The following is a 21,267-nucleotide window of genomic DNA, read 5'->3' on the forward strand; positions in this document are numbered from 1 at the left end:
CTTGTTTGTGAAAGACTCACTTGCAGCTTCCTCACAGGCACATGGCTTCAGATAAGCAGCATCGACGATAACACAACTAAACGTAAGTTACTCACAATTTTACAAGAAAGAACACAATTAGAACAGAAAAGTCCATTTCAGTGCAAAGTGATCAAAGTGCTCCCAGTGTTGCTAAATCGTAGTGATTAAGGTTGGTCCAAGAACCAGACAGTTGATGGGAGTTAGCTGTTTCTGAATCTGGTGTGTGAGACTTCAGGCTTCTGTACCTCCTGCCCAATGATGACTCGATCCGAATGGTGAGATCTTTCAATGTTGCTTTCTTGAGGCAGCATTTCCTGTAAAAACTACCGATGGTGGGGAGGGACGCGCCCATGATTTGTAACCCTATTCCACTGCTCTCTGCGGCTTCCTCACAGACACATGACTCCGAATGTGAGCAAAACGAAAGAGATGGTTGTTGACTTCAGGAGAGCACGGAGCGACCACCTTCCACTGAACATTGACGGCTCCTCCGTTGAGATCATTAAGAGCACCAAATTTCTTGGTGTTCACCTAGCGGAGAATCTCACCTGGTCCCTCAACACCAGCTCCATAGCCAAGGAAGCCCAGCAGCGTCTCTACTTTCTGTGAAGGCTGAGGAAAGTCCATCTCCCACCCCCCCATCCTCATCACATTCTACAGAGGATGTATCTAGAGCATCCTGAGCAGCTGCATCACTGCCTGGTTCGGAAATTGCACCGTCTTGGATCATAAGACACTGCAGCGGATAGTGAGGTCAGCTGAAGGGATCATCGGGGTCTCTCTTCCCGCCATTACAGACATTTACACCACACGCTGCACCCGCAAAGCAAACAGTATTGTGAAGGACCCCACGCACCCCGCATACAAACTCTTTTCCCTCCTGCCATCTGGGAAAAGGCACCGAAGCATTCGGACTCTCGCAACCAGACTATGTAACAGTTTCTTCCCCCAAGCCATCAGACTCCTCAATACTCAGAGTCTAGACTGACATCTACATCATTTATTATTATATTGTAATTTGTCCTCTACTGTGCCTATTGTCTTGTTTATTAATTATTGTACAGCCCTGCACTGCTTTGTGCACTTTATGTGGTCCTGTGCAGGTCTGTAGTCTAGTGTAGTTTTTATGTTGTTTTACATAGTCTAGTGAAGCCTTGTGCTGTCTCACATAGTCTAGTTTTGTGTTTCATGTAGCACCAGGGTCCTGGAGGAACGTTGTTTCATTTTTACTGTGTACTGTACCAGCGGTTTATAGTCAAAATGACAATAAACCTGACTTGATTTGACTTCTTGTGTTCCTGCACAATCTGATTGCTGTACCTGACCATAATTCAACCAGTCAGGATACTTTCAACAGAACAGTCAAGTCAGTGATCTTTCAATGACAGGCAACACAATTCAATCACCCGGGAGTGCTTAAAAAGTATCCCTGAAGTCTCCCTTTCCGCAAACGTCCATCAAAATGAGCAGAGGAATCTAATAGCCACGGGTTGCCTGAATGCTGATCTTGGTTAAGCGTTGACACAATAGTGGAGATATGTTCTCCCCGATGTTGAGTCCGGAACTTGGGGGCCCAATGTCTGCAAGTGCTCTGGAGGCTGGAGGTGGGCTGTATTGGTGTTGGAGGCCTGTCGGTATGCTGAGTGGGAGGGAGGCATTGCTGTTGCTCTGCTGAACATTGTGGGCACGCTATGGTGGCGCTGGAACGCATGTCGACACTTGCACACTGCCCCCAGCACCTCATTAACTTGTGTGGGTTGTAACATAGACTACACATTTCAGTGTAGGTTTGGACGTCCATAAATGAATCCGAACCCGACAGTCCAGGGACGGTTCACTCAGATAATTCCTGAGATGAGGGAGTTGTCCCTCTGGCTGAACCGGCTAATGAAGTTGGATTTATAGTCCTTGGAGCTGATGAGAGTGAGCGGTGTTCTGACTGAAGTAAATATGATCCCAAGCGTACATGGTAGGTTAGGGGTGGAGATGTTTTCACTAGTGGGGAAATGTTGATCATTTACCAAATCCGTTGCTGCAGGTTGCGGGATGGACATTGGCCAGCTCACTCGTTAATCCGCCCTACAGTATAATTAGGCCTTTCCAATTCTGATGAGAGGTCATTAAAGTTGGCACAGAGTATAGAGCAGCACGGTACAGGCCTTTAGGCCCACAACATTGTGCCAGTCTTTTGAACTACTCCACTTATTGTCCTCACTTGGAACTATAGTGCTTTCCCTTTATCGCTGGGTCTCAATCCTGGAACTTCTTATCAACAGCATCTTCACCAGATCCCCACCACCATCTAATGTATAATCAGAGGTGGCAAGCAAGTGATAACTACATCCCTGGGACTATATGACAAAACCCAGGGGCTGTTCAAACATAGAAGGGACAACAGCATAGCACAGATTGGCCCACATTACTGTGCCATTATCAAACTAACCCTTCCGTCTTACACAGCCCATCACCTTCCTTTTTTTTTCACCCATGTTCCCAACGAAGAGCCTTTCAAATGCCCCTGGTGAATCCTCTGGCACTACATTCCAGGCATGTGCCCCTCACTGTGTGTAAAATGAAAACTACCTCTGACGTCTCCCCTAACTTCCCTTCACTCTCCTTAAAAGAATTCCCATGGTACTGGCCATTTTCACCCTGGGAGAAAGTTGCTGGCTGTCCTGTCTATAACCTATTATCTTGTAACACCTCTAACAAGTCGTCTCTCGTTCTCCATTGCTCCCAAAAGAAAACCCGTGGCTCACTCAGACTTTCCTCCTGAGGCATCTGCTCTAATCCAGGCACCGTCCTGGTAACACAAGAAATTCTGCAAATGCTTGAAATCTTGAGTAACGCACAAAGAAGTGCAAAGGAAACTCAGCAGGTCAGATAGAATCTATGAAGGAAAGTTAACAGTCGACATTTTGGGCTGAGACTGTTCAACAGACCTAAAACATCAACTGTTTATTTCCCTCCATAGAAAAGACAAGTAGGCAAGGCAGGATTTCCCAGTGGCCACCCCCATTCTGACAAATCTGTCCGCAGCCTATTCTTTTGCCACACTGAGGCTAAACTCAGGTTAGTGGAGTGACACTTTCCGTCTGAATAGCCTGATGGCATGAACATCAATTGCTCTGCCTTCCAGTAATTTCTCTTCCCTCCCTCCTTCACTCTTTTTCCATTCTTTTCATTCAAAATCAAAGTACCGGTAATTTCTCCATTCTGGTTACTCCCATGCCCCTTCCCCTCCCCTCACCTGCCCATCACTCCCTCTGGTGCACTTTCTCCCCTGTCCTCTCTTACCAGATTCCTCCTTCTTCAGCCCTTTACCTCTTCCACCTATCACCTCCCAGCTTCTTACTCCACCTCCCTTCCCCGACACACTCACCCACCTTCCCCCTCACCTGCCACCTTGTACGCCTCCCCCGTCCCCACACCTTCTTATTCTGGCTTCCCTCCCCTCCCTTTCCAGTCCTGATGAAGGGTCTCGACACGCAATTGCTGCAATTTCTTAATTTAAACTTCCTGTGACCAGGGTTATACTGAGTTAATTCCTCATCTGCCAGGACTAGACAGGAGTTTGATTAATCTTACTTAATATTGAACTGGGACTCTATGATTGTAATCACTGTGATCAACAAGCCAACAGGCTATTATCAGAATCCACGTTGTACAGTTCTAGAGCATTAAAGCACAAAAACAGGCCCTTCAACCCTTCTAGTCCAAACCAAAGATTATTCTGTCTAGTCCCATTGACCTGCACCCAGACCATAGCTCTCCCCTCCCCTCCCCTCCATGTACTTATCTTAAGTTTTGAAATCAACTTGCCTCCACCACCTCCACTGGCAGCTATTTCTACATTCTCACCACCCTCTCGGTGAAGTTCTCCACCGCGCTCCCCCCCCCCCCCCCCCACAATCCCCATAAAAAATTTCACATTTCACACTTAATCTATGACCTCTAGTTTAGTCTCACCCAATCTCAGTGGAAAATGCCTGATTGCATTTACCCTATACCCCTCATGATTGTGTATACCTCTCTCAAATCTAACCTCATTCTCCCACGCTGCGGGGAATAATGTCCTAATCTATTCACCTTTTGTTTTAACTCAGGTCCTCGAATCAACATCAACTTTGTAAATTTCCTTATTACTATCTTTTCTGTAGGTAGGTGACACACTACTTCAAATTAGGCTTCACTAATGCCTGATACAATTTCAACATAACAGCCCGACTCCTGTACTCAGTACTGCTCCAGGACATTCTCCTGTGTATAAAACATCTTTTCACACGGGCATTGAAACAATCGTTCCACCTTCGAACTAAATCACAACCTTTGAGCTAACAAAGTTCATTCATGACTTCTCAATGCTTTGGGAAAGCAGCCAAGGTAATGGAAGACCCCACCCAGCCATTCTCTCTTCTCCCGAGCCTCTCCCCTCCCCTCAGGCAGAAGGTACAGAAGTCTGAAAGCACAAAACTTCATGCTCAAGGATATACGTTCAAGCCGATGTTTGTATATCTTTTAAATAGTTGAACCATGATATATTGACTATCCTGTTGTACATAATATTTATTATAAATTATTATAGTACCATATTGCACATTTAGATGGAGATGTAACGTAAAGATTTTTACTGCTCATGTATATGAAGGATGTAAGTAATAAAGTCAATTCAGTTCAATACTGTATAGACACTGATAAGTTGGCACAATTTTTAAAGTTAGTGAAAATCCCACCTGCTTTCAAGCCACCATCAGTCATAAACCAACGATCAATCACAATCAAGTTGGTCTCATTCAGGAAATTATGTCCGTGTATATGTTACTTACTTAAAGATACAACAGTCCTTCTGACCCAATGAGCCCACGCTGCCCAATCACACCAATTAGCCTACTCACCCAAACCTGTTTAGAACATGAGAGGAAACCGGAGCATCTGGAGGAAACCCCATGAGATTACGGGGAGAACGTGCAAACTCCTTCCAGAGAACGGTGGGATTGAACCTGGGTCACTGGCACTGTAATAATGTTAGCCTTACCTCAGTGCCCTCATGCTGCTCACATCAAGTTCTTTAGGTTCGCTATATAGGTTTCATAATCTCACGAGACCACCTCACTACCACTTCTTCACCCCATGTCTCAGCTTGGCTCTGACGTGCCTCCTTTCTCGCGGTTGTAGGGAAAGAATAGTGAGGGCTAATAGGTAGGCAGAAGTACAGATATGCAGTGCAGCAGTGACAACACCCAAATTTCAAGAACTTCACTAATTATGTGTACACCCATTGCTGTAAAAGAAACTTAGATATACCTATAGACCTGTGGATAAGTCTATTCTGTAATCAGATCCTAATCTGTTATGAGCTACCATTCTGTTATGAAAAAGCATTTCACTGGTAATCTCATCAACTAAGAATGTAAAAGCTGCATCAAATTCATGCTCAGGTAGATCAGCTTTGGCTGGCCTCCTGGTGAGCACCAGATTTTAATAAATCACTTGTTTTGTTTCCAACACCAACGTCATGTAATCTTTCAGTTTGCTCCTACTCAGGTTTGTGTGTCCAAACTTCATCTTCGTCCGGTTCACTGATGTCCTCATCGGTAGCTGCCCCTGACCCTGTACTGTCCTTCTTCATTATTTCCACATTAAATAGAAATCAGGGAGAACTAGAAATCTGCAATAACAACACTAAACTGCTGCAAACATTCAACAGGTCAGGCAGGATCTATGGACAGAGACACAGAATTCACATCTCTGCTCAAAGACCCCATATGCAAACTGGGAAAGACTTGCTTATCCCAAAGGGTGGATCCAGTTATTCGGAGGGTCTTCGCCAATATTCACCCCTAAACCCGAATCATATCAGTCTTCTTCCATTTTCTAACTATAGAACTTGCACCACGCAAACACAATTGACCTTAATAATTTGTGAATTCATAATGACTTTGATTAATTTATCCATTATTTTTGCTAATTAACTTTGCCCAGATGTTTTATTCGTAAGCAGGATATGGCTAATTACATACTTATTAAAGATTGCAGTCCCTGAACAGATGACAAAGTCAGATAGGTTCTCAATGACAGACTACCAGATTGGAGCTTAATATTTCTTTCAATATTATTTAACTATTTAAATATTATTGAATATAATTTCCCCATCTGCCATATGAGGAATTGGTCCAGGGCTTTAAATGCTGAAAAAAAGATACATTGGCATTGGAGAGGGTCCAGAGGAGATTCACAAAATAATCCTAGAAATGAAAAGGTTCATATTAGAGAAGTGTTTGATGTCTCTGGGCCTGTATTCACTGGAGCTTAAGAAGAAAGAGGGGAGTCTCACTGAAACCCATTGAATACAGAAAGAGATAGAGTGGTTGTAGAGAGGATATTACCTATAGCACAGACTCAGAATTGGGGGACATTCCTTCAGAAGTGAGGAGGAATTGCTTTAGCCAGAGAGTGGTGAGTCTGTGGAATTCATTGTCACAGACAGCTGTGGAGGCCAAGTCATTGTGTATATTTAAAGTGGAGGTTAATAAGCTCTTGATTAGTAAAGATGTCAAAGATTATAGGGTGAAGGCAGGAGAATGGGGTTGAGAGGGATAATATATCAGCCATGATGGAATGGTGGAGCCTACTCATTGGGTTGAATGGCCGAATCCAGTTCCTATGTCTTATAATAGACTCAGTATTAGATACATCTGCACAGCTGCTTATTAATGCAAATATCTAACCAGCCAATCATGTGGCAGTAACTCAGTGTGTTAAAAGCATGCACTCAAGGTCAAGAGGTTCAGTTGTTGTTCAGATCAAACATCAGAATGGGGAAGAAATGTGATCTGAGTGACCTTGACTGTGGTTGGTGCCAGACAGGATGGTTTGAGTATCTCAGAAACTGCTGATCTCCTGGGATATTGACGCACAACAGTCTCTAGAGTTTACAGAGAATTGTGTGAAAAATTTTTAGGAAGACATCCAGTGAGTAGCAGGACTGTTGGCAAAAATGCCTTTTTAATGAGAGAGGTCAGAGGAGAATGGCCAGACTGGTTTAAGCTGATAGGAAGGTGACAGTAACTCAAATAACCACGTGTTACGACAGTGGTGTGCAGAGGAGCATCCCTGAAGGTACAACACATTGATCCATGAAGTGGATGACTACAGCAGAAGAGGACCATGAATCTACACTCAATGGCCACTTTCTGAGATACAGGAGGTACTGAATAAAGAGCTACTGAGTGTAAGTTATGAGATAAATTACATAGACAGGAAGAGACCAAAAATATCATAAGATTCAAAATTGTCCTGTTTTAGCACAGCTAAAAAAAACCCCACACTATCAGTCAAGTCCATGGGAGTGCAAGAGGTGCTGCGTGGTGTTCCAGTGCTGTACAAGCATTATGATTGTGCAGGTCAGTTTAAGAATCTGATGGTTGTATGAAACCGGGTGGGGTGTGATGATAGATTTCGGTTCCTTTCTCTCTGTCAATAGCAGAGCACATTCATAACAAGATAAGACTTCGGAGCTTTGATCTATTCAATTGATTGTGATCTTGCCTACTGTTTAGTGTTCAGGTGTTTTACTTTGTTCTGCTTCAGTGCTCTGTGTAATTATCTGATCTGTGTGAACAGTATGAAAGACAAACTTTTCATTTTATCTCCGTACATATGACAGTAAGGAATGAATACCAATCTACTAACTCACAGCCTGCCGACCATTTATCCCAATGTAGTTTTCCCATTGACACATGGCCCAAAGTCGGGCCCTTCAGCCCACTAAGTCCATGCTGACCACCGACCATCCATATACAACCATCATATCCTAACCTATTTTCTGCTCACCATTTTCCCGCAACTCATTCATGCCCCCCCCCAAACACAGGTTCCACCCCACACCACTTTTACACACAAGTTTCAGTCAATAATTATCCTATCAAACTATGTCTTTGGGATATGGGAAGAAACCAGTGCATGCAGAGGAAACCCGCACAGTGAAAGGGAGAAGTTGCGAGCTCCACGCGGACAGCTCCTGAGGCCGGGATTGAATCCGCGCCTGTGGCGCTATGAGGCAGCAGCTCCACCATCTGCACCACTGAGCCACCCCGACATCTCTCACTGAATGAGTCCTGATCCCAGGCCTATGGGACCTAGAGCGATTACAGAGCCGGCGATTAACATTCAGGGTTCAATTCCCACCGCTGCCTGTAAGGAGCTTCTATGCCCTCTCTGAGTGGATTTCCTCCGGGGGCTCTAGTTTCCTCCCATATTCCGAATGGGTTTGTAAGTTTGTGGGCGTGTCCTGTTGGCACTGGAAGTATGGCAACTCCTGCGGGCTGCACCAAGTGCATCCTCACAGTCTGTTGGTCATTGATGCAAATGTCACATGTGTTTTGATGTTTCTATCTACATGTGACAAATAAAACCAATCTCTCAATATACAAAAGCACACAACTCTTTGTTCTATGTATTCTCTCCATAATAGACACTAAATTTGCATGCAGTAAGATAATCAAAACCCCTCTTGGTGCCACCTAATATTGTGCTCTTTATTAATATCCATAGTCCACAATTTCTTTTGCCCATGGCAAACGCTCCTGTAATTTGAGTGAAATTTTCAATTGAGCGAATGGCTTAAACAAATCATGACTTGAATAGGTAAGACTAATTCAATATTTTGCTCAGAATGGCCATGTTATTCGATGACTGACAATAGATCAAAGGCAGCTAATTAATATTAATTAAATTCTTCTCAACAACTGCTGGAGCTGAGTGATGGCAGCCTTTGTGCATGAGCTATGGACAGGTTCAAAAATAGGCTTTATGCGAGACGGGGCAGGTGAGGATTTAAGTGTCTCATGATGCACCCTGTCGGGCCATACAATCCGAATCAGGTTTAATATCACCTACATATGTGATGAAATTTCTTGTTTTGCAGCAGCAGTACTGTGAAATAAGGAAATAAGAAATTATATTTTAAAAATTAAGTTACACAAGCAGTGCAAAAAGAGAGCAGAATTAGTGAGATAGTGTTCATGGGTTGGTTCATTGTCCATTTAGAAATCTGATGGTGGAGGAGGAGAAGCTGTTCCTAAAGTCATAGATGACTGCAGCACAGGGGCAGGCCTTTTGGCCCATCTAGTTTGTACTGAACTGTAGTTTGCCCCATTGATCTGCACCTGGACTAAAGCTGCTCATTACTTTCCCACCCAGGTATATATCCAAACTTTTCTTAAATGTTGCACTTGATCCCACATTAACCACTTCCACTGGCAGCTCATACCACTTGCACCACCCTCTGAGTGAAGGAGCTCCCACTCAGACTGCCCTTTAATGTATCACCTTTCACCTTGAACCTATGACCAGGAGTTCTCGTCTCACCCTGCCCAAGGGGGGAGAGGACTGATGAATTGCCAATAGAGGTCACTGAAAGCTGGAGGCTTGTCGATCATCATCATCAGGCAGTGGTTAGGCCATAGGTGGTGAGAGAGTGACAGGAATATCTGTTCGAGATCTGATCTGACGCAGATCAGAATCAGAATCTGGTTTATTATCACTAACATGAGAAAATCTGCAGATGCTAGAAATCCAGAGCAACACACACAAACTGCTGGAGGAACTCAGCAGGCCAGGCAGCATCTATGGAGCATCTATCTTTAACATATGTTGTGACTTTTTTTTGTTTTGCAGCAATGCATTTAAAAATTAGCATATTTTGGGTGCCACGGCAGCATAGAGGTTGCTGTGACACTATTACAGCTCAGGGCGTCCAACTTCAGAGTTCAATTCCGCCATCCTCTGTAAGAAAATTTGTACGTCCTTTCCGTGAGCGTGTGGATGTCCTCCGGGTGCCGCAGTTTCCTCCCACAGTCCAAAGATGTAGTGGCTACTAAGTTAATTGGTCATTGTAAATTGTCCTGTGATTCGGCTGGGGTTGAATCAGTGGGCTGCTTGGCGGCCCGGCTCATTGGGGACAGTACCGTGCTGTATCCCTGAATAAAAAATATTAAAAATAAATAAATAGTTACAAAAGAGAGTAAAATAGTGAGGGAGTGTTCAATGGGTTCATTCAGAAACCTGATGTCAGAGGGAAGAAACTCGTAAATAGTGCGTCGTAACTCACTATCTTTGCTCTCTTTTTGCTCGACTTACTTAATTTTTTTCATTCTGTAGATTAATTCCTTACTGCAATTTATAGTACTTTTTATGCATTGCACAGTGCTGCTGCCGTATAGCAACACATTTCTCAACATATCTCAGTGATAATGAACCTGATTCTGATTCTCAGGCTGCTCTACCTCCTCCTCCCTGATGGTAGTAACAGGAACCGGGCGGGTCCTGAGTGATGAGGGTCTTTAATGATTCATGCCGCTATCTAGAGGGCTGCGGCCCTGTTAGACAGCAGAACTAGGCAGTGTGCCTGCTCACAGGTTAATGTTGGCACGTACTTTCAGTTTGCATCTGTTTAAGTAAACAGTTTAATTGTGCTGCCTTGTGAATGAACTTCTCAACCTGTAGGTGCCTTTGTAAAACAGTACTTGGTCTAGTCACTATTTCATTCAGAAGCACACCCCTTGTGAATTCTGCTACTTAACAATAAAGAAATTGGGTGAAGACTGAATTGGTCTTAACTGAAGTACAGTGCTTTCTTAATGGAGCAACACATGATCTGATAAAGCAGGGCTTTCCCAAACTTCATTGACCTGTCCACGGCATTAAAAAGGTTGAGAATCCCTATGCTGGAGGAACTCAGTGGTCAAGCAGCATCTGTGGAGAGGGGAAAGGAATTGTCGACTTTTTGTGTTGCAACCCGACATCAGGACTGGCAGTGGAGAACACTGATCTTGGTCTCATCAATCCCCCTTTCCTCTTAATACTGGCCATTCCCCTTCTCCACTCTCAGTCCTGATGCTGGGTCAAAGTTCAAGGTTTAAGTAAATTTATTATCAAATACATATATGATACCATATGCCCTCAAGATTCATTTTCCTGCAGGCATTTAGAAGAAAGTAAAGAAATTCAATAGAATTTATGAAAAAGTTTTAATAAACAAAGAGTGATAAACAGCTAATGTGCAAAAGAAGATAAATGTAAAAAATGATAATTAAAAATACTGAAAAGTTGAGTTTTCAAGAGTTCTCCAAAGTGAGTCTGTAGGTTGTAGAACCAGTTCAGTGTTGTGGCGAGTGATGTTACCCGCTCCAGTTCAGGAGCTGATGGTTGTAGGGTAATAGATGTTCCTGACCCTGGTGATGTGAGACCTGAGACTCCTGTAACTCCTGCCCAATGGTAGTAATGAGAAGAGAGCGTGTCCTGGATGGTGAGAGAGTCTTTGATGATGGAGGCTGCTTTCTTTTGGCACTGCTCCATGTGGCTGTGGTCAGTGGTGGGGAGGACTTTGTCTGTGATGGACTAGTCAGTATCCTCCACTTTCTGTTCCTAGGCTTTGGTGTTTCCATACCAAGCTAGGGTGCAAAGAGTTAGGATATTCTCCACTGTGCATCTATATAGTTTGACCAAAGTGCCAGCACCCTGCACCTGGATGTTAATGTGTCATCTGATGAACAGACTTCTATTTCCTTTTCCTTGTGGCCTGATGTGTTGATGATGCAAAGCTGAGTGGGCTGTGAGGATCTGGGGGATAGAGGAGACTTCACACTGAGATGGAATTATCTCAGGTCATCCACTCCAGTGGAAGGAGTTAGAAATCACGCTCTTTCTTCAATGGCAAAAGATGCTGGTGTTCAGAGTGTCATGGCAAATAAATCTCTCGAAGTTAACACTGATGTGGCAAGCAATCAGATGGCAAATAGAGCAATGGCTTTTATTTTTGAACCCAAGTCTCCTTGTTATAGGGATTTAATAATGGGATCAGAGGCATAGCACAGGTACAGACCCTTCAGCCCAAATTGTCCATGCTAACCCAATCTTCCACATTGTCCTATCTCCCTGCATCCAGCCCTCCAAACCCTCTCTCTCATCCACATACCTATACAAAGTTCCCTTAAATCTCACAACTGAGCCCACATCAAGCAGTTCATTCTACACTCACCCCATCCTCTGAGTGTAGAAGATTGCCTCAGGTGCCCCTTGAATATTTCACCTTTCACCCTAAATCTGTGACCTTCTTATCGCATCCAAATGAGGATTTATAATTTCGTACTGAAGTTATAAAGGGTCCTAGTGGGACAGAGTTAGAGTAGTTCCGGTTTTGCTCTCCTTTACTGAAGAGAGATATGACTGTGTGCTGAATCTTCACCAGATTAATTCCCAGAATGGCTGGTTTGTCTAAGAAGAGAGGTGATGCAGATTGGATCTTTACTCTCCTTGACCTTAGCAGAATGCGAATTGGTCTCACATGTAAAACTCTTAACGGCATGAGAGGGCAGATGCAGAGTTGATACCTCAAGCCAGCAGTCACTATTTTAAACTAAGGGGCTGGTCATTCAGGTAAAAGAAAGCTTCACCAAGACAGTAGTGCATCTTTGGAACTCTCCACGCAAGAACGTTGTCACTGACCATATTCAGGCCAGAGATCGACAGAGTTTTGGATATTAAAGTCAAAGTAACTTTATTATCAAGGTGTGTGTGTGTGTGTGTGTGTGTGTGTGTGTGTGTGTGTGTGTGTGTGTGTGTGTGTGTGTGTGTGTGTGTGTGTGTGTGTGTGTGTGTGTGTGTGTGTGTGTGTGTGTGTGTGTGTGTGTGTGTGTGTGTGTGTGTGTGTGTGTGTGTTCATTTTCTTGTGGACAATTCCAGCAGGAAAATAAAGAAATACAATAGAATTTATGAAAACTATACACAAACAATCACCGACGTGCAAATGAAGACAAATTGTACAAATAAAAAATACAGTGAACATAATTTGTAGAGGCTTTGAAAGTGAGTTGTTGTCAAGGGACACGTGGTCTGTGCAGGAACACCATGTGAAGGTAGCAGATGACACTTGACCATCCACAAGGTCCCGAAAGGTCTCCTCCCCACAATTGTTAAGTTTTTATCTGTTTTCAGATCTTGATTTTTTTTTAAAGTAAAGAATGCACCTGACAGACAAAATCTGAAAACATTAAACATGGGAGGGGCTGGAAATCTTGAGCAATATGCACAAAACACTGGAGGAACCCAGCAAGTCAGGTAGCATCTACGGAGGGGAATAAATGGTGGAGGCTGAGGACGTTATCTGAAAGTGTAACAAGGGCAGCTGATATCTCACTGAGTTTCTGATTTATTACCCTTCTCTTTCACAGACTTTGATAAATAGCGTGATTTGCCTGCAGTTATTTCTGCCCAATATATTTGGAGGACCTATATGCAAGACAGGGAACCCAGTGACTGATGATATAAAACGCATTGATGAACTGGTAAGTAATAACCTTGTCATAGCACCTTAATCATAGTAGTTTTTTATTTAATCTATATTCATAAAAATGTACAAAAATAGACTTTGCATTCATAGTCAATGCGTTAAGTTCTGTTGTATGACATTCTGTAAAGTCAATAGCACTGTTGCTGTTCATGACCTCCTGGGGTGATACGCTGCTACAATAATTGAAGGGCTTCCTCACCTGACCTGGCCCCTGCCTGTCCAGTAGAGGAAGTACACTACACCGTAGTCCTCCCCCACCGAGCCTTTGTGGTGGCTGCACCCAGCGTTGGTACGTCTCCCAGCACATACTGTACCCCTGCAATGTGACAGTCAGCAGCATCCCTTGATGGACATCTCGATGTTTCAGGCAGACCAAAGGCGGTGTATGTGTGTGTCTGGATCAGAGAGACCGCGGGATGCAGCTGTAACACAGGCCTTTGCATCTTTCTCCAAGCCCTCCCTGCAAACACACAGCCCACAAAGAGGTGACCAACCATCTCATCCCCAGTACAGTCATCCATACAACATGCCATCGAAGTGGTAGTCCAGGTATGAGGAAGGATCTGACTGGGAGAGCCCCTATCACTGCCAGCTAAGCAAGCTCAGCTGGGACTGAAGTTACAATTTGAAAACTCTGCTCTAAGATGTTTAGAAATCTGGTCATGGAAAAGCCCTTCAGCCCATCTCATCCATGCCAGCTGTGTTTACCCAGTGAGCTAGACCCATCTTCCTGCATTTATTCAACAGATAAGTGTGAGGTGGTTCATTTGGGTAGGTCAAATTTGAAGACAGAATATAATATTAATGGTAAGACTCTTGGCAGTGTGGTGAATCAGAGAGATCTTGGGGTCCGTGTCCATAAGACACTCAAAGCTGCTGTGGAGGTTGACAGTGTTGTTAAGAAGGCATCTGGTGTGTTGGCATTCATCATCCGTAGGACTGAGTTCAAGAGCCATGAGGTAATGTTAGAGCTGCATAAGACCTTAGTTAGACCCCACCTGGAAATACTGTGTTCTGTTCTGGTCACCTCACTACAGGAAGGATATGGATACTATAGAGAGTGTAGAGGAGATTTGCAAGGATGTTGCCTGGATTGGAGAGCGTACCTTATGAGAATAGGTTGAGTGAACTTGGCCTTTTCTCCTTGGAGTGACGGAGGATGAGAGGTGTATAAGATGATGAGAGGCAGTGATTGTGTGGATAGTCAGAGGCTTTTTCCCAGGGCTGAAATGGCTAACATGAGGGGGCATAGTTTTAAGGTGCTTGGAGGTAGGTACAAGAGGGATATCAGAGTTAGGTTTTTCCACACAGAGAGATTTGGGTGCATGGAATGCACTGCCAACAGCAGTGGTGGAGGCGAATACAATAGGATATTTTAAGAGACTCTTGGATAGGTACATGGAGCTTAGAAAAACAGAAGATAGGGAAACTCTAGGCAGTTTCTAGAGTAGGTTACATAGTCAGCACAACATTGTGGGCCAAAGGGCCTGTAATGTGCTGTAGACTTCTATGTTCTATGTTCTATTTGACCCATTGCCCTCAATACCTCTCCTATCCAGACACTTATGTAGGTGGCATTTAAATATTGCAAATATGCCTATCTCTATCACTATTTCTGGCCGCATATTCCAAACACACAGCACCATTTGCATGAAAAAGTTGCCCCTAGTGTCCCTTTTAAATCTCTTAAACCCTGTCCTCTTGTTTTCAGTATCCCCTCCCAGAGAAAATTTTAAACTTACACCTGTCTACTGCCCTCGCAATCTCATAGAGTCTTAGAGGCATCGACCAGCATAGCACAGAAACAGGTCCATTGATCCATCTAGTCCATGCCACACTATGACCTACACCCAGACCATAACCCTCCAAATCCCTCCTTCCATGTACCTATCCAAATCTGTGTCAGTGTTGAAAATGAACCTGCATCCATCACTCCCGGAGGAAACTCATTCCACATTCTCACCACCCCCTGTGCGAAGAAGTTTCCCCTCATGTTCCCCTTAAACATTTCACCCTTAACCTATGACCTTAATTCTAGTCTCACCCAACCTCCGTGGAAAAATCCTGCCTACTTTTTCCTGTCTGTACCCTTTTGTATAATTTTGTATACCTCTATCAAATCTCCCCTCATTCTCCTACGTTCCAGGGAATAAAGTCCTAACCTGTTCAACCTTTCCATATAACTCAGGTCCTCAAGTCCCAGCAGCATTCTTGTAAATTCTCTCTGCACTCTTTACATCTTTCCTGTAGGTAGGTAACCAGAACTACACACAACACTCTAAATTAGACCTCACTAATGTCCTATGAAACATTAACTCAATACTTTAATTTATGAAGGCCCATGTGCCAAAAGCTCTTTTTATGACCCTATCTACCTGTGATGCTGTTTTTAAGGACTTATGCATCTCTATTCTCAGATCCCTCTCCTGTACCCTACCGCTCACTATGTAAGTCCTTTCCTCCCAAAGTGCAACACTTTCCTGTTTTAAATTCCATTTATCATTTTTCCAGCTGGTCCACATCCCACTGCAAGCTTTGATGGTTCGTAACTATCCACTACACCCACAGTTTTGGTGTCATCTGCAAATGAGCTGATCCAATTATATTGATTTCTTCCCAAATTGCGTCATGCACGATATATTTCTTTGTCTTATTGTTAAGCATTGCAGCTGTTTATCTAATTCCTTCGTACATGTGTGGGCTTTATTGACAAGACCAGGGCTTGTCTGTACCAATTTGTCCCAAGAGGGCAATAATATACCAGTCACATTGGTTGGTGGGTCTGAAGTCACTGGATTTTGTAAGAACACCATATTGCCTTCCCTGTGGTGGACCAGATTCACTGTTTACAACCATGCTGTCTTTTTTTCTGATTGATACCAGCTGGTATGTACAGTATCATAACCCGTGGACTTTAATCGGGTTGGGTGCGGTACGTAGCCCATTTATTTAAAGTTAAAGCTACAGTACAGCACTGAGATTGGAACATATACTTAGTGGACACTTTAATTAGGTACAGAGGCCATCTTATACAGTGACCACAGAGTGTACGTTCATGGTGTTCTGCTACTGTAGCCCATCCACTTCGACACGTTCTGCATTCAGAGATGCTCTTCTGCACACCGCTGTTGTAATGCATGGATATTTGAGTTACTGTTGCCTTCCTGTCAGCTTAATCTAGTCTGGCCATTCTACTCTGACCCTCTCATTAACAAGGCATTTTTGCCCACAGACTGCCACTCATGGGATGTTATTTTGTAGTCATGCTATTTTTTGTAAACTCTAAAGACTGTTGTGCATGAAAATCCCAGGCGATCAGCAGTTTCTAACATACTCAAAGCACCCAGTCTGGCAGCCACAATCATTCCATAGTCAAAGTCACTTAGATTCCTTTTCTTCCCCATCCGAATGTTTGGCCTAAACAACAACTGAAACTCCTGACCATGTCGGCATGCTCTTGTGCATTGAGTTGCTGCCACATGATTGGCTGATTAGATATTTGCATTAACGAGCAGGTGTGCAGGTATATGTAATAAAGAGGCTCAATCACACAACCTTCCAAATAGTATAATAACCAACCGACCTGCTCTCTGTCCAGATCTACATAGTAAGATCGCACAGACAACGAGATGAACAGACAGTCTTATTCTGTGTGATGCTTAAACAGGCTGAGGTACAAACTCAGTAGCATGGCAGATGCTTCAGGTGAACCACAAAACATGGAGACAGAATTAGGACTGGAATTAGCAATCGTCTGGTCCACCAATCCATCATGACTGATTTATTACCCATCTCAACCCTACACTGCTGCATTCTCTTCATAACCTTTGTCATAGGACACCACACACAGAAACAGGCCCTTCAGCCCACCTAGTCTGTGCCAACCATTAATCTGCCTAGTCCCACTGACCTGCAGCACCCCAACCACAGCCCTCCATACCCCTCCCATCCACATACCTATTCCAAATTTCCCTAAAGTGTTGAAATCGACCTCACATCCACCACTTGTGCTGGCAGCTCGTTCCACAGTCTCACCGCCATCTGAGTGAAGATATTCTTCCTCACGTTCCCCTTAAACATTTTACCTTTCACTTTTAACCCATGCCCTCTAGTTGTAGTCTTACCTGACCTGAGAGGGAAGAGCCTTCTTGCATTAAACCTATCCACTTGAGGCCGTCCATTGGTCAAGGTCAACCAAGAGTGCAGTGAATCTGTGGAATTCTAGACTCAAAACTGTTGAGGAGTCTGTCTCTGAGTATGTTCCAGACCGTGTAAAGGGAATCAGGCCAGGGCAATACGATATGGAGATACACGAGCCAGGGCAATAAGATATGGAGATACACAAGCCAGGGCAATATGATATGGAGATACACGAGCCAGGGCAATACGATATGGAGATACACGAGCCAGAGCAATATGATATGGAGATACACGAGCCAGGGCAATACGATATGGAGATACACGAGCCAGAGCAATACGATATGGAGATACACGAGCCAGGGCAATACGATATGGAGATACACGAGCCAGGGCAATATGATATGGCGATACACGAGCCAGGGCAATACGATATGGAGATACACAAGCTGTTGTCCATGTAGCATGCTCCCCTTCTCCACACAGCTGGTGAATCCGAAGGAACGACAGGAATAGTTTTGGAACTGCAGTGTGTCTAGTCAGGACTGAACTCAATGTAGGACTGCCTTAGGGACTCCAGCTCCGGATTTTTCTTCAGGGTTTTCTCCTGAAACCTCCTCCATAAGTGGTCGAGCCACAAAGGCAGCAAAGGTTTGAGATCAGAGTTGTCCTTCACCTGTGTGAGCTGCCAACCATACCTCATGAGCCCCATTTGCCTGAAGCGACTGGTTTTCAAGCACCGGTAACCCACCTTTGCCCCTTCTCCTGTCAGTAGAAACAGTTCCACTGGGCTTCATAAGCCACATGTGGAGCCCAGGAGTTGAACATAGTCGACGGAGGCTATTCGAGATGCATGCCATTGGGAACATTGAATAGGTAATGGGTGCTTTTCCCCACTACTACCCCCAGCTATGATAACCTTAAGGAACATACTGTCTATAGCCCTCATAAATTTGTATAACTCTATCAAATCTCCCCTCAATCTTCTGTGTTCTGTAGAATAAAATCCTAACCTATTCAACATTACCCAATAACTCAGGACCTCAAGTCCTGGATACATCCTTGTAAAATTTTCTTTGCACTCTTGCAATCTTTTTTTACATCTTTTTTTGTAAGTAGATGACCAAATCTACACACAGTACTCCGAATGAGGCTTCGCTAAAGTCTTATACAATTTCAACATAACATCCCATCTCCTGTACTCAATACATTGATTTATGAAGGTCAATGTGTCAAAAGCTCTCTTTATGACCCTATCTTCCTGTAATACCACTTTCAAGGGATTACGGATTGCAGATTCCCAAATTCCCATTCCCAGATTCCTCCTTTCTACCGCATACTGCAGGAGCAAGCTGAGACAATAGGTCTACCTGGACAGGCAGGTTTGTGGATCTTGGGTAGGAGGTAGAAATGGGAAGTGCAGGCTGTGGGAACTATGAGGTTTGTATACCATCACCAACCTTATCAGCTCTGGGGATCTCCCATCCACTGCTCCTATACCATCACCAACCTTATCAGCTCTGGGGATCTCCCATCCACTGCTCCTATACCATCACCAACCTTATCAGCTCTGGGGATCTCCCATCCACTGCTCCTATACCATCACCAACCTTATCAGCTCTGGGGATCTCCCATCCACTGCCAACAACCTCATAGTTCCCACACCCCGCACTTTCCGTATCTACCTCCTACCCATGATCCACAAACCTGCCTGTCCAGGTAGACCTATTGTCTCAGCTTGCTCCTGCCCCACTGAACTCATTTCTGCATACCTTGACACTGTCTTATCCTCCCTTGTTCAATCTCTTCCCACCTATGTTCATGACACTTCTCATGCTTTCAATTTTTTCAATGATTTTAAGTTCCCTGGTCCCCTCCGTCTTATTTTCACCATGGACGTCCAGTCCCTATATACCTCCATCCCCCACCGAGATGGTCTCGAAGCTCTTCGGTGTTTTTTTGGATTCCAGACCTAACCAAATCCCCTCTACCACCACTCTCCTCTGTCTAGCGGAATTAGTTCTTACTCTCAATAATTTCTCCTTTGGCTCCTCCCACTTCCTCCAAACCAAGGTTGTAGCCATGGGCACCCGTATGGGTCCCAGTTATGCCTGCCTTTTTGTTGGCTTTGTGGAACAGTCCATGTTCCAAGGCTATACGGGTATCCATCCCCCTCTTTTCCTTCGCTACATCGACGACTGCATTGGCGCTGCCTCCTGCATGCATGCTGAGCTCGTCGACTTCATTATCTTTGCCTCCAACTTTCACCCTGCCCTCAAATTTACCTGGTCCATTTCTGACACCTCCCTCCCCTTTCTTGATCTTTCTGTCTCCATCTCTGGAGACAGCCTATCTACTGATATCTACTATAAGCATACAGACTCTCACAGCTACCTGGACTATTCCTCTTCCCACCCTGTCTCTTGCAAAAAGGCAGTCCCCTTCTCACAATTCCTCCGTCTCAGCTGCATCTGCTCTCAGGATGAGGCTTTTCATTCCAGGACGAAGGAGATGTTTTCCTTTTTTAAACAAGGGGGCTTCCCTTCGTCCACCATCAACTCTGCTCTCAAACACATCTCTCCCATTTCCCGCACATCTGCCCTCACCCCATCCACCCGCCACCCCACTCGGGATAGGGTTCCCCTTGTCCTTACCTACCGCCCCACCAGCCTCCAGGTCCAACATATAATTCTCTGTAACTTCCGCCACCTCCAACGGGATCCCACCACCAAACACATTTTTCCCTCCCCCCCCTTCTGCTTTTCGCAGGGATCACTCCCTACACGACTCCCTTGTCCACTCGTCCCCCCCATCCCTTCCCACCGATCTCCCTCCTGGCACTTATCCTTGTAAACGGAACAAGTGCTACACCTGCCCTTACACTTCCTCCCTCACCACCATTCAGGGCCCCAGACAGTCCTTCCAGGTGAGGTGACACTTCACCTGTGAGTCGGCTGGTGTGGTATACTGCGTCTGGTGCTCCCGGTGTGGCCTTTTATATATTGGTGAGACCCGACGCAGACTGGGAGACCGTTTTGCTGAACGCCTACGCTTGGTCCGCCAGAAAAAGCAGGATCTCCCAGTGGCCACACATTTTAATTCCACATCCCATTCCCATTCTGATATGTCTATCCATGGTCTCCTCTATTGTCAAAATGAATCCAAACTCAGGTTGGAGGAACAACACCTTATATACCGGCTGGGTAGCCTCCAACCTGATGGCATGAACATTGACTTCTCCAACTTCCGTTAATGCCCCTCCTCCTCTTCTTACCCCATCCCTGACATATTTAGTTGTTTGCCTGTTCTCCATCTCCCTCTGGTGCTCCTCCCCCCCTTTCTTTCTCCTGAGGCCTCCCGTCCCATGATCCTTTCCCTTCTCCAGCTCTGTATCACGTTCACCAATCACCTTTCCAGCTCTTAGCTTCATCCCACCCCCTCCGGTCTTCTCCTATCATTTCGCATTTCCCCCTCCCCCCACTACTTTCAAATCTCGTACTATCTTTCCTTTCGGTTAGCCCTGACGAAGGGTCTCGGCCCGAAACATCGACAGCGTTCCTCCCTATAGATGCTGCCTGGCCTGCTGTGTTCTACCAGCATTTTGTGTGTGTTGTTACTTGTATATTCAGTTCCTTAGAATACCATCCAGTGACTTTGCCACTATTGGTGTGAGGCTCTCTGGCCTACAATTTCCTGGTTTATTCTTAGGGCCTTTCTTAAACAACGGGACAACATTAGCCAGCCCGAATCCTCCGGCA

General features: G+C 44.7%; 1 protein-coding gene across 3 annotated transcripts in view; it reads left to right on the forward strand.

Annotated features, from left to right (window-relative positions):
* kitlga (kit ligand a) overlaps nt 1-21,267 on the forward strand; it is a 137,271-nt gene that overhangs the window by 30,900 nt on the left and 85,104 nt on the right. For all 3 annotated transcript variants that reach the window (XM_073058854.1, XM_073058855.1, XM_073058856.1), the window contains exon 2: nt 13,254-13,367. In XM_073058854.1, coding sequence (XP_072914955.1) covers nt 13,254-13,367 — 114 coding nt within the window. The remainder of the gene's footprint in view (nt 1-13,253; nt 13,368-21,267) is intronic.

Source organism: Hemitrygon akajei, chromosome 10 (assembly GCF_048418815.1).
Source record: "Hemitrygon akajei chromosome 10, sHemAka1.3, whole genome shotgun sequence".
NCBI lineage: Eukaryota > Metazoa > Chordata > Chondrichthyes > Myliobatiformes > Dasyatidae > Hemitrygon > Hemitrygon akajei.